At 36.9% G+C, this 13285-nt stretch overlaps 1 protein-coding gene across 1 annotated transcript; it reads left to right on the top strand.

The window, feature by feature from the left end:
• The first annotated feature begins 4139 nt into the window (after window positions 1–4139).
• On the top strand, window positions 4140–12842 carry LOC128025781 (leucine-rich repeat-containing protein 3B-like). Its single transcript, XM_052612308.1, has 2 exons — window positions 4140–4285; window positions 10687–12842. Exon 2 carries the CDS (start codon window positions 10783–10785, stop codon window positions 11581–11583), a length of 801 nt encoding a protein of 266 aa, XP_052468268.1. The 5' UTR covers window positions 4140–4285; window positions 10687–10782; the 3' UTR covers window positions 11584–12842.
• The last annotated feature ends 443 nt before the right edge of the window (window positions 12843–13285 follow it).

Below are 13285 nucleotides of genomic sequence, written 5' to 3'. Positions count from 1 at the left end.
GTGAACGCGCTGATGACATATACTCTCTGCGTGAACAGGGTGCGCAGAGGTATCCAGATACATACGTTGACAGGCAGGTAAGAAAGCCATTTAAAATGCTCCAAGCATTTTGATTGGATGTACATTCCTTGGCCCTACGCCTTCCACAGAATATATAAATACAGATAAATAGATTTAAACCACTTAACTTAATAATTGCTATCGGGATGTGAAGAGGCTTCAACCAGCATAACAAAAACTAGAACTGATTTATGACTTCCTGAGGAGTTCGGCTCTCGTTTCAATGCACACAGCTCTGATAGACTCTTTGATTTGTCTGATTCGACTCATTTCTGCTACACCTGCAAGAGACAATCTTCAATTACTCACAGCTAAGAAACTTGCATACCTTTACTTCCTCTAAATATTCACCTTCAGACTGTGGCTTCTCATCCCGCTGCCTGTTTGTCAATAAACCTGTTGTTGTGAGAACTTACCTCTATGTCTCTAGCCTGTTTGCTGACAAGGGGTTCAAAAAAAGCACACTTAAATTTTTACATTTAAAGGGGTCATATGATGCGATTTTAAATTTTTCCTTTCTTTTTGGAGTGTTACAAGCTCTTGGTGCATAATGAAGATCTGTGAAGTTGCAAAGACTAAAGTCTCAAATCCAAAGAGATATTCTATATTAATTTAAGACTCGTCCACACCCCCATAAAATGGCTTGTTCCAACACGCCCCCACATCTCTACGTTACTATGTGGGAAGATTTGCATAACGCCGCCCAGACGCAAAGAAAGAAGGCGTACCTTTTTCTCTCGGAATATTGTTGTTGCCGTCGCCGCAATGTCATATAGACGCTGTGTGTTTCACTGTGAAAGCGGAACTACTTTGTTTGAACCATCATCCAAAATAAACCATGGCTAACAGTCAGATTCAGCCATTTATTTATGATCCAGAATCAGATCCCGAGGCTGAAACTGAACGAAAGCAGCAGCAGCAACCACTCGCTCCGAGCGGGGCTTGAACCCGGGTCTCCGGCATGGGAGGCGAACGCACTAACAAGGAGGCAGAGATATTTGAAGCAGTTTTACTCACCGCCTGCGGTTCCAACACACGATCGTGACCCTTTTTCGTTGGGATTGCATCATCCTTAAGAAATAAACGATACGCAAATCCGTCGTCAAACTGGGCCTTGTTTGTAAAACAAGCATCTTCGAAATGCAGGGAACAAACACAAACACTTGCACAACTCCGTCGATGCTCTGTAAAAATAAACTCCATCCACTGGTCCCTTAATGCTGTTTTTTTTTTCTTCGGTAATCTGTGCAGGGTTGTCTTGCCCTGGCAACCAAAAACACTCCTTTTGTGACATTTCGCGACGCTCTCGCTCTGATCAGTGAATGCTCTCAGTGCTCTGCTATACGGGAGCGCGCGCTCTTCCGGGAGAAGTGCCCTTAGCACCCATATAAGGAAATTCCGCTCCATCTAACGTCACACAGAGCCATACTCGAAAAAAACTTTCCGAAACTTGTGACAAACCGGAAGGAGTATTTTTGGAACAGAAATACTCTTTCAAACGTACAACTTAATTTTTGAAACTTTCCAACTCTTTAACAGTGTAAAAAACTCAGTATGCATGAAATAGCATTTTACCCCCCCTTTAAACCACATAAACACATTTCATCACAGAGAATGCAAGGTAATACAGGTAGCTTCAACATACTTATTGTTCGCCTTTGTTACCATATCACCGGATAATATGAAGGTATAACAGAAAATCATTTTGAGTGCCCCAAAACACACACACACACACACACACACACACACACAAACACGAACATCTTGTTTCATTAATTCCATAAGTGCTCCAGCAGGGCACAGATCTATCAGAATTAACAACAGCCCACACACAGGTCATCCTTTTAAGTAACTGTCTGATTTAGATTAAGTGTGTGAGACAGAGAAAGAGAAAGAATACAAGCGGGTGAAATAAATGAAAGATTACTTTCATCAGTCTAAAGGCTGCATTTTTTCTCTGTTGTCTAAATAAAATTACAGTAAATGTAGTAGAAAAAATTGCCTCTTGGGTTAGATGCAGAGCTTAATTAATTTGCTCATATTAAACAATATTGCAATATGCCTGTCAAGCCAGCACGTGGCAGCTATTATTTACGCAACAAGTTTTGTTTTAGCATGCGGGAGATATTAGGTTTTTCATAGATTTAAACTGGACAGATAATAATGTTACAAAGCTTATAGAATTATAATAATTTGCAACCAGTTATTCTGTTGTTTAATGAGATTTTCAGTGCATCCACTTGTTTGATTTTCAGTTCAGGACCTTATTTGATTCTTGTATTCTAATTTAATAATTACTTATATTAATTAATTAATAATTACAGTCCTCCTGGGATTTGTACAAATTATGACAGAATTACATTTACAGTTTTTCACATGGAAAATATCAGAATAAAGTGTCATGGCAACACTGTGAATGAACAATGAACAAATGATCTGTAGTTCACTGAAGTTAAAGGGGTCATATGATGCAATTTCATGTTTTATGTTTACGCGGTGTGATACACAAAAAGACAGTAAAAGTCATTATAGTCAGTTTATGTCCCCACTCATGCCTCATTTGTGGCATGAGTGGGGACACAAATGCCACAAATGCCTCATTTTTAATGTGTTTTATTGTTTTTGTCTTGTCACACCGGGACACGGCATCACAGTATGGTTGGGGCGTAACATTTCCATCACAAACTTGAGGTATTCGGTCAATCACAATGCACTGGCCAATCAGAGCACATTTCGCTTTTCAGAAGGATGAGTTTTGTAAAAATCTATGTGTTTCAGAAAGGTGGAGCATAGAGGAGAAACTATAATGTACAGTAGCTATGTGGAAAATAATGTTTCTTTTTTTTTACCTTAAACCACACAAACACATTTCATTACACCAAATACACCAAAATGTTGTTATTTTTAGCAACATTATATGACCCTTTCACAGTTATGTGGAATCTCTAATTTCCTTTAAGCATTAACCATGATTTTACTGTAGTAAAAGTGTAGCAACATTTTAATATAACATTTGAATAATCACTGTTTTACTACAAATACATTGGTTAGAATTATTTTTTATAAGTTAATAATTTGAAGTTGTTTGTAAATATGAATCAGTGATTTGTTTGGTAAAATAAAGTTTCTAAAAATCGAATCTCTCTTATATATATATATATTGTTGTAGGCAGGGGCGCCAAACTCTGGCCACACCTAGGATGATTTGCAGTGGGTACTATTAATTTAAATACAGAATGTAAATTCACAATAGTTTAAGAAGTGAACAAAACGCTCAGCATAGTTTTGCATCTCTGAGCAACATTATAGTGTTTCGCTCCTGAATGAATCAACCGTTTAAATGATTCGGTTCAATCGCAATGACTCACTTAATAACAGTGACTCGCTGCCACCTATTGGTGGTTTAAATTTCACATTTTAGGTACCTTTTCATTTTTAAAATAATTTCAAACATCAGTTTTCAATATTTTATCTATAAATATCAAAACATAATTGATCAATTTGTTACTGCAGGTTAAAATATTCCATGTTCCACAGAGGCAGAGCTGCATTAAACAGTGTGTAAAAATATCTAAATTGGCACTTCAGATGCAGCTTCTGTTTTCTCTGCATTGCAAAGATCAATTTTGTTGATACTGATTGCATTTGCCAATCATTTGACCTAAAAGATGGTGCACACTTTTACAAACAATGGTGTAAAGGTAAAAAAAAAAAAAAAAAAAAAAAAAAAAAAAAAATAAGGAGTCAGCTGTCAGCACAATTAGAAATAAGACATCAGCAAAATAGTCTATTTATCGTTATCGATAAAATCCCAGAAATCACAGAGATATAACTTTTTGTCTATATTGCAAACCTTTTTTGAATATTTTTTTTTTTAATGTGCGAACCCAAAAATTTACTGTGGCCTCATCTGGCCACCCCTGTTAAAATGTTCTGGGGGCGCCACTGGTTGTAGGAGTGTTGAATAGGAGAGTTTTTATATTTTGTATTAAAAGTCAATTCTCTCTCTCTCTCTCTCTCTCTCTCTCTCTCTCTCGCTCTCTCTCTCTCTCTCTCATTTTCTGACCGCGTCTGAACGCGTCCACGACTCGCGATGCGTGCTGATCTTCATCACTAAACCAGAAGGAATATTTGCGCAAATGACAATGAACTCCCTTCTCTACAGCAAACACGCGAAGGCGAATGCAGAGAAGAGAGGAGATCACAGAAGACAGAGAGGAGAAACGTGAGTCTGGCTTGTATTTGAATGAGAAGTGCACTGAACGCACGCTACTTTCCAACGCGTTTACATGAGGAAATAAGACATTTGACAGCTCTACAATAAGCTTTAATCGATCTATAGGTGTTTGATGAAGTTGAAGATGAAGCCTCTAGAGAATGAAGAACATGTAGCATACAACTAAGTAAAAGACACGTGTAACTCTTGTAAAACACGGCATATTTATATGTATGTACATGTTAAAATAGTATGTGCGTTAAGGTTGAATTTAGATATGTTTTTACATTATTTATTCGTATTATATTCAATACACTACCAAAAGTGAAAATGAACAGTCGTCAACTTGAGGAGTCATCTGTACCCATGCTTAAAAATTAGTTAAGGTAGTCAAATTGATTTTTGGATTTAATAAAATGTATTATAAGGTAATTTAGATGTTGAACATGAAGCACAAAAAAAATAAAAAATAAATAAATATTAGTGTGGATAATAACTACTTTATTTAATTATGCATAGCCTAAATATGTCATACAGTTCAGTGATATTATGTGGAGACACCAAGGACATAAAATCTGCTCTTTATAAATTACTTTATTTGTCTATTCACCTTTAGACCTTCAAGATAATAGGAAAGAGTTTGTGCATCATGGCGATGTTGTGTGATTTATGATTACTGGCAATTTCTGTAGATCATTTCTATAGATTGGCCATTTCAGTAGATTATTTTTTAGATTACTGATTTTATTATTATTATTATTATTATTATTATTATTAACTCAGATAATTGAATACAGGTTGGCAGTAGGGTCTCCATGTAATACACTGCCAGCTGTCAGGAGCACTCAGACATTGTTTGAAATGAATTATTAAACAAGACTAGAGATGAGGAAGCACAACAGTTTGTAGACTAAGAACTGTTTCTCAGGAGTAAAACTTTTGATGGATTCAGAAGACTAATTATGGATTATGGATTCATAAAACTAACTAAATCAAATAATGAGCTATCTCAAAAATATTTTTAGTGTATCAAACAGCTATTGTAACCTGCCCCCCCCCCCCCACAATTCTCTGTTCTCTCAGAGAACATCCACTCACATTTTACATTTACACTACTGTACACTGTAAAATGGAAAATTAACAGTTACCCTAAAGAGCTATTTCTACTTAATCTGACACTGAAAATTTCTTTACACTTAAATGTAACATATTTCATTCAGTCCTGTTTAATAAAGTTAGACATTTGAATATTGCCACTATTACCACTGGAAAAAAGGGGCTTACAGTCTTCAACTAAAGAGTAAAATGCTGGGTTAAATACAACCCAGCGCTGGGTAAAGGATGGACAAACCCAAAGATTGGGTTGTTTTCAACCAACAGTTGGGTTAAGAGTTTAACCCAACCTTCTGGCAGTAACCCAACCACTGGGTCAAAACAGCCCAATTCACTGGGTTTGTCCATATTTTACCCATCACTGGGTTATATTTAACCCAGCATTTTTTAGAGTGGACATTTACAGTAGCCTACTTGGAGAGTCAACATGATTTCCTTTGAGCAAACCAGTAGTCCAATTTAGCCAAAGATGTCGATAAAACATATCACTTAGCGTTCATCTAAGTGCAACTCTTAATGTTAGAGCTATCCAGAGTCAGTCATCTACCAGACTTTCTCATCCTATAATGCTTACATTCAGCATGAACAACAAGGATAACAGTTTAATAAAATGGCTAAGTGACAATATCAGGCCAATTATCATCTGAGTCAAGTTCCATCTAATGATACGTCACTCAATACAGTCCAGTTCAGCTCTGTCAAAGCTTCTTTCCTCCTTTCCCATCCCCACTTTAATGTACATTTCATTCTCTTCATCATAATTTGTATTCTTGTTTGAGAGTCTGGACACAAATCTTATGGCGGTTCACTGAAAAGTCATAGCAGTACTATTCAGGAGTTGCTGAAGACATAAATATCTGTGTACATGGCTAATCATACAAATCGCATGCATTTCCTTGCTGTTTTGTGGTGATTACTAGTGCTGGTTTGGTGGTTTGTTGGCCAACTGGAATAATGCTACAAACTAGTTAAGAAGTGTGGTGGGTAAAACAGCACACCAGCATCACATGTTTCCAGCAAGAATCCAACTCTTCAATCAGGCTGAAGTAGAAATTGACATATCAAAAATTATATCAAGTATGTGTCTGTAATTTGTGATATCTTTATGGTAATAGCATTTACATCACTAATCACAGCGTTTATTTTAATAAACTAAACTGGTTTGTTGGCCTTTCATTGCAGGGGCAGGGTCACACCAGTTTTCTCCCCCAAAATCTTCTGTCCTGAACCTTTTAACCCCATTTTTCCTCCTTCTCTTCTTTCTTCTCTTCTGTAATGTTAGACCGGCTCCTCAGATTCTCTTGTTTCCTCTCTTGTTCTCTCTGTTGAATCATGTTAACATCCTGTGTGGTTTCTCTTCACCCCCTGCATGCTTCCATCTCACGTCTTGTTACACCCTTTATTCTGTCTATCTCTGTCCACTGAGCTGCCATTGAGCTATCATAGAAATTTCCCCTATCTCTCTCAGTTGTATTTCTCTGCCGATCTGTGTTTAAGGTCTTTGTTGTCCTCATCTTTCACTGTCTGTCTGTCTCTCCTTATGTGTCCGGCCTACACTATCACTTGCGAAAATGTCATGACAGAACCCTGTTGTGTATTCATGAGAGGTACAGCTTTTCCAGGAGGTCTGTGACTCTTATCTAACCTATCTTCCATCACTTTGCTCATCCTTAGGCCACCCTTTCGTGCTTTAATAAAGAAAACTTTATGCTACAGCAAGGCTAAAATGACTTCTTTTAAACCTTGGTAAATAACTGTCTTGGTTTGGTTTTTGGCATGGGAAGACTTTGGTCACTGAAGCATGAAAGCTGAGCTAATGTCTGTCTTTCTCCCTCTCTTTCTCCCTTCTTCAGCCTTCAGATCTATTTGCCTGCCATTTCAGCTGCTTTTGTAGTCTAGCGTCTTATTCCCTCTCCCTTCAACAAACAGTCCCTGCTTTAAGAGACTCCCACTTGTTATGTGATACTAAGAGGTACTTAGAGATCGAGTTCATTTTTAATCTGTGTAAGTGGACAGTGGCGGTTTCGCTGCCATTTGTCAACTACGAACCCAGTTGACTTTTGTTACTGGAGAATTCAGAATTATAGGTATTAAGAGGTGATGCAATACATAAACAGAGAACCAGTGATTTTTATATTGGTGGATACTGCAGGCTTGTGCAGAGTTGAAATAAGTTTTTCTTACAATGGTAAGGGTGGAAATTATTGCAGCTATCAAGGCAGCTTCCTTGTTGTATGTTGCCTTGAAGATTTGTAAGAGAATAGCGGCTTCTTATATGCTGCTGATATATTAATGAGCTAAGGTGGCTAAGCTATTATTAGAAAATTAATAAAGAAAAGTGTGAATTATAAAAAAAGTTGTTGTTCATCTTTACTTGGACTAACAAGACCAAGATACATCTTAAGTGAAATTATTATTATGGATTACTGACCACAACATTGGTGGGATTAAATATCCAAAATGGCAACCACAGTTCGGATAGCAGGCAGTGTTCCTTACCTGCCCTGTCTTCTACTGTATATCATTTGGGCTGATGTCTTTTCCATCTGCAATATTTAGAATGACCAATGTTTGTGTTATAAGTAAGTTAAATATATACATTCAAATTAAGATATATTTGGGGAGTTTAACAAACACAGATATAAATTTGGCCCAGAATAAAAGAGCATATGTTGCACTTTGCAAGTCTGATATGTGCAAATGTGAACCCCAGGAGAACTTCAGATAAAAAAGTACCTTTTGCAAAACCATGGAAGTCCAATCTCACTGCTCAATATTTTTACCACGACATACTGTATTATACTTATCATATATATACATGCATATAGACTCTATATGACTTTAGTTGTCTTGTCACGATTCCAGAAGAAGGCAAGGAATCACCTGCCTCTCTAAATTGTTCTGAATTGTAAAGTAGCATTTTTACCTGAGCCTCTATGGTTAGATAATTTGGATATAATATATAAAATATTATATTCAGAAGAAAACTGACTGTATTAACAATCGGTCAATTAATTTGTTTTACATGAGGATCGAGAAGCCCCACATTCCACCTGTGTCATCATGAACGAGATACATCGGTGGAGAAAATGTGAGAAGTGTAAAGGCCTTGATATAATTAGTTTTGGGGGATTTAAAAAATTTTTTTTTTTTGAAAAGGCTGTGTGACAGTACTGTTTTTGAACATTCTAATAGCCATGTGCTGCTGGAGGCAGAGTTTAGATTGGGTATGTAAATATGTGTAGCTCTGCTCACATATTTCTCCTCAACCATGGCAGCTGTGAGAGAAGAACAGTTTCTTAAACATCTGGCAGTAGCATTAATCTATTCAATAACAAAGAAAAAGTAAAAGAGCAAACGATGTAGGTAGTATGTGTGTCCACTTCATGAAAACATAAAGAATAATGGCAAGTTTTTGCCCTTTTTATTCAACAAATGTGGAGCACAGATGAGGAAGTGCATTTTTTGTACTTCACAATGTGTGCCTTTCGGATTGACAATCAGTTTTTTTTCTTTGTTTGACAATCTCTTGAAGAGGGTATTCATGTTGCTCATAACATCAAGTAAGGTGGAGTTCTAGAACACACCCACTGATTGCGTAATCGCCACAGAACAATGGTAGCTCAAAGTTGTTTAGGAGCCAAAACAAACTCCCCCAGAAAGTTTGTTTTGGTGAGCTGTTGAAACTACTGAAACAAACTCAAAATGAATTTTGTTTAGAGCTGATTTTGTTTGAAATTACGTCATATCAGTTCGTTCTTCAATTTCATTTGAAGTGTATCGGGGCCTCAAATAGGACAAGTTATTGGGTCTTTGAAATTAAATTAAATTAAATTAAATTAAATTAAATTAAATTAAATTAAATTAAATTAAATTAAATTAAATTAAATTAAATTAAATTACATGGTATTATAACTATTTTTAATGTTCTGACTATTTAAAATTTCTTTTTGAAGAAGCATCTTATTCACATGCTTTGTCTTTTTTTGTTTAACTTTTTTCATTCTTGGGGTTCATTAATGCCTGTAGCAAAGTTGTGAATAAGGCCAGCATAGCAGGGATATAAATCAACCAACACTTTTGAGGAAGTACCACTTTTTTACGTCATCAACGTGAATGGATAAGCTTTGAATTTTTTTTTTATTTTTTTTTTATTTTTTTTGTAAGAGCATTGATTTGCGTCTAGCAAAAAAGAACAATAAATATATAAATAAATAAATTAATCCAGCCTGGAAATAATAATAGCTACAACCACACTGCTTTGAGCATCAAGCACACTAGTTTCCAATAGTAAATTAAATTTGAAATGTTAAGGCAACAGTCTGCTTATTAATTAGAATTTTTGTGCTGCATGGGTTTGTAATTCTTGCATGCATGTTTCTGTGTACATGTATGTATGTCTATGTATACTACACATAGACACTCGAAGACAGATGTAAGGGATGTAATTAATTGCAAGTTAATCAGGGACAATCAAAACAGGCTATGTACAAATCCTTAAATCACAAGAGACTGGCGAGGCATTGCTGCAAGAGATGGCAAGAAAAAATTATTTGATTTAGTATGAGATTGTACATGCTTTTAAACAATGTCAAGATAATGATATTGTATAGCATTAAAAAGGACTAGGAAATACAGCTAAAAATGATCTCTGCAATAATTATCTCTTTGAAAATGTTTGATGTGTATCTCTGTATGTATGCATTCACTCTGGAATGTACAGAGCCCCACACATGACACACAGGAAAAAAATATAAGGCTAAATCATGTGCACGATTTACTAATTCTTTCCCTCAATGTACTAAAACGTGGACACGATTACTATTGCGTTCCCTCGATTTACTATTGCGTTCACTCGAATTATAAATTGTGCACAAGATTTTATAATTTGTTCCCTCGAGTTGCTAAATCGTGCGCACGATTTAGCAAATCAAGTGAACGCAATAGTAAATAGAATTTAGCAAATCAAGCGAACGCAATAGTAAATTGAGGGAACGGAATAGTAATCGTGTGCACGTTTTAGTAAATTGAGGGAATGAATTGGTAAATTTTGTGCACAATTTTTTTTTTTCTTGTCATGTGCGGAGCTCCGTAGGAATGGTTTAAGGGTAATCTGTTTTAATTAGAGGAATCATTTAATCCAAATGTTTTACTTTTAATTCAAAAGTATCTCAAGCAAGGAGCACAGTAGTATTCAAAGGAAACATGTTATAATCTTGACATATCTGAAAGTCTGAAATCTGAAACATTAAAGAAATATATATTCCATTAACTGGTTGTATTCTTCAATATTCTAGGCATGCAAGCTGTTGGGGATTTTGATGTAGGGTACAGCCCCCTGGGTGCTCTCAGCACAGGTTGTCCTCTAAAGGGATTATGCCTGCAGTCCTACAATGCTGCTACCCTCAGGTTGGCTGCTTCGGCACTGTGTGGTCATGTGGTTGCTGTTTCACAGCTTAGTGCTGATGACACTATGTTTCCAACATGCTGCGACTTCCTGCTCCAAGCGCTGCTACTGTTCAGACAATGAGGACGCATTTGGTGGTAAGGCTATGCGCTGCAGCAACCTGCATCTTACTGAGATCCCTCAGGATATTCCCAATGACACACAACACCTCTACCTGGACTACAACCTCTTGACCAGCATCCCTGCCAATACTTTTCATGATCTTCCAATGCTAGCTGAACTGGATCTTTCCCATAATGAACTGGCTTTGCTTGAACCTGGAGCTTTTAGAGGTTTGGCAGCCTCTCTACAGTTTCTGGATCTCTCATCCAACCAGCTCACAACATTGGACCCTGATGCCTTTGAAGGTGTTACAGCAAGATCTAACTTCACTGGAAACCCCTGGCACTGTGACTGCAAGCTGCAGACAGCCTTTCCACACCTGGACCTAGAGCCTACATCTTTGACTGGTATTATCTGTCAGACATCTGAACCCTCAGACTCTGCAGCCCAAGGTGTGCCTTTCCTGCTGGCCAAAGACCTGGACCTGTGTGTGGTGCTCAAAAAGACCACGGACGTGGCCATGTTGGTGACCATGTTTGGATGGTTCACCATGGTCATCTCCTACCTGGTCTACTATGTGAGACACAATCAGGAAGATGCCAGGCGCCACCTAGAGTATCTCAAGTCTCTGCCCAGCAGGCAGGGCAAGTCTGAGGAGTCTTCCACCATCAGCACTGTGGTATAGTGCCATGACATGTGGAGGAAGCTTCTCAGGCTGCCAAAAAGCAATGGGCACACTGGACAATGGGCTACTGGACTTAAAATCATTGGAAAAACAAAGAATAATGGCTTTGTATCCTTGAATCACAGACCATTCACTTCAAGATAGCACTCAGAATTGATCAATACCCTCCCAAAGGACAAGGGAGAACTTCTGACATAGGATGCTTCATGGTCAGTGGAGTGCAATGTATACAACAGGGGAATGTGAAACATATCATATAAAACATCCACAGACATACACATGGAAAGAGATGACTGGAGAGGGAAATCACAAGGTCCATCTAATCCAATTCAGATGAATAATTGATTCAGAAATGTCTGAGCTTGAGGCTCCTCTTGACTAAGAGGTCTGTCTGCTCTGCCTGCTTTTAAAGTAGGCGTTGTCTGTTTTTTATTTTTTTTCTTCATCCAGTGTTTCTTTTTTCAGCCAGATCCCCATTTAGCAGGCAACACATGGAGCGTAAAGCACTCATCCTACTGGGTATTTACAAAAAGTACTGTTGTTGTCCCTGCAGGCAATATCAATATTTTACAGATAAACAAATTCTTGAATGCATCAGTGATTTTCATGTGTCTCACTAAACATAGTATACTGTGCAGATGTAAAAAGCACTGTAGTTTGCTTTGATACTCAGTGGTTAGATTTTTAGGGGAGCACAGAAAATGGCTTGTTATTTTCTTCATGAATCCTTCAGTGTTAATGACGCTGTGACTTAAAAGAAATAAACAGGTTAACTTGTTATTTTTGTGATCAGTCACTGTAAGATAAATCACTGTAGTTGTTTCTAGGGAAAACACCCTTAGACGCTTTAAGAAAATGATTTCAAATGTTTCAGAACTTTTATGTTTAAAGATAATGAGGTGATGTTGAACACCACATGGTGTGTTTGCATTGTTAGAGTGCATCCTTGATATGTCACATCCAATACTGTGTGATTTTTCAGTTTCTAATGTGGAGTGCCAGCAAGAATAATTCAGAATGCTTGCCAAGATAAATCATAAATTGAAATCCACCTGAATGTGCAGCCTGTGTGAGTCAATATCTTCAAAGATTTACGAGACATGTCCGTAAATTTCGAAAATACCGTTTTGTTAATCCTTTACAAAAGGCAGTGAAGGGTGTCATGGAATTCATCAGAAAAAAGGTTGACTCCAAAACCTAATGAGTTTCCGACCAAGACCTTTTAATGTATCATAGGCACCCCTGACAGGAAAGTTGTTTCAAATGATAGGCAGGCATCATTTTGCTGGTATGTGGCTACATATACAGGAGAAAACAAGGCAGCTCACTAGGTAATAAGTGTAGTCCAAATGTGGTTATAAATTGGTCCATAAGCACTAGATTTTCATATGAAGAAAGAAAAATGAAACACTTTACAACAAGGTTATAACCATTAACATTAGTTAATGTATTATATATCATGAACAAACAGTGTTTTTTGAAAAGCATTTTTTAACTTTATATTAGTGCTAATATAAAAATATACAATGTTACATTTAATTAAAAGTAAATCATGCAAAGTTAAAAATATATTATTCTATGTGGAAATTAAAAGCTCTAAAAGTACTGTACTGTTCGGTGTTTTCAAATATTGTATAAGCTAACCTTAATAACGTATACAACCTTATTGTAAAGTGTTAGTGAAATAAATGTTTTGCTGGTC

Source organism: Carassius gibelio, chromosome A12, assembly GCF_023724105.1.
Source record: "Carassius gibelio isolate Cgi1373 ecotype wild population from Czech Republic chromosome A12, carGib1.2-hapl.c, whole genome shotgun sequence".
Lineage (NCBI taxonomy): Eukaryota > Metazoa > Chordata > Actinopteri > Cypriniformes > Cyprinidae > Carassius > Carassius gibelio.
This window is presented reverse-complemented; position numbering and strand designations above follow the sequence as displayed.

Coding starts and splice junctions, on each gene's coding strand:
- LOC128025781 (XM_052612308.1), top strand. CDS start 10,783: ATGCTGCTACCCTCAGGTTGGCTGCTTCGGCACTGTGTGGTCATGTGG.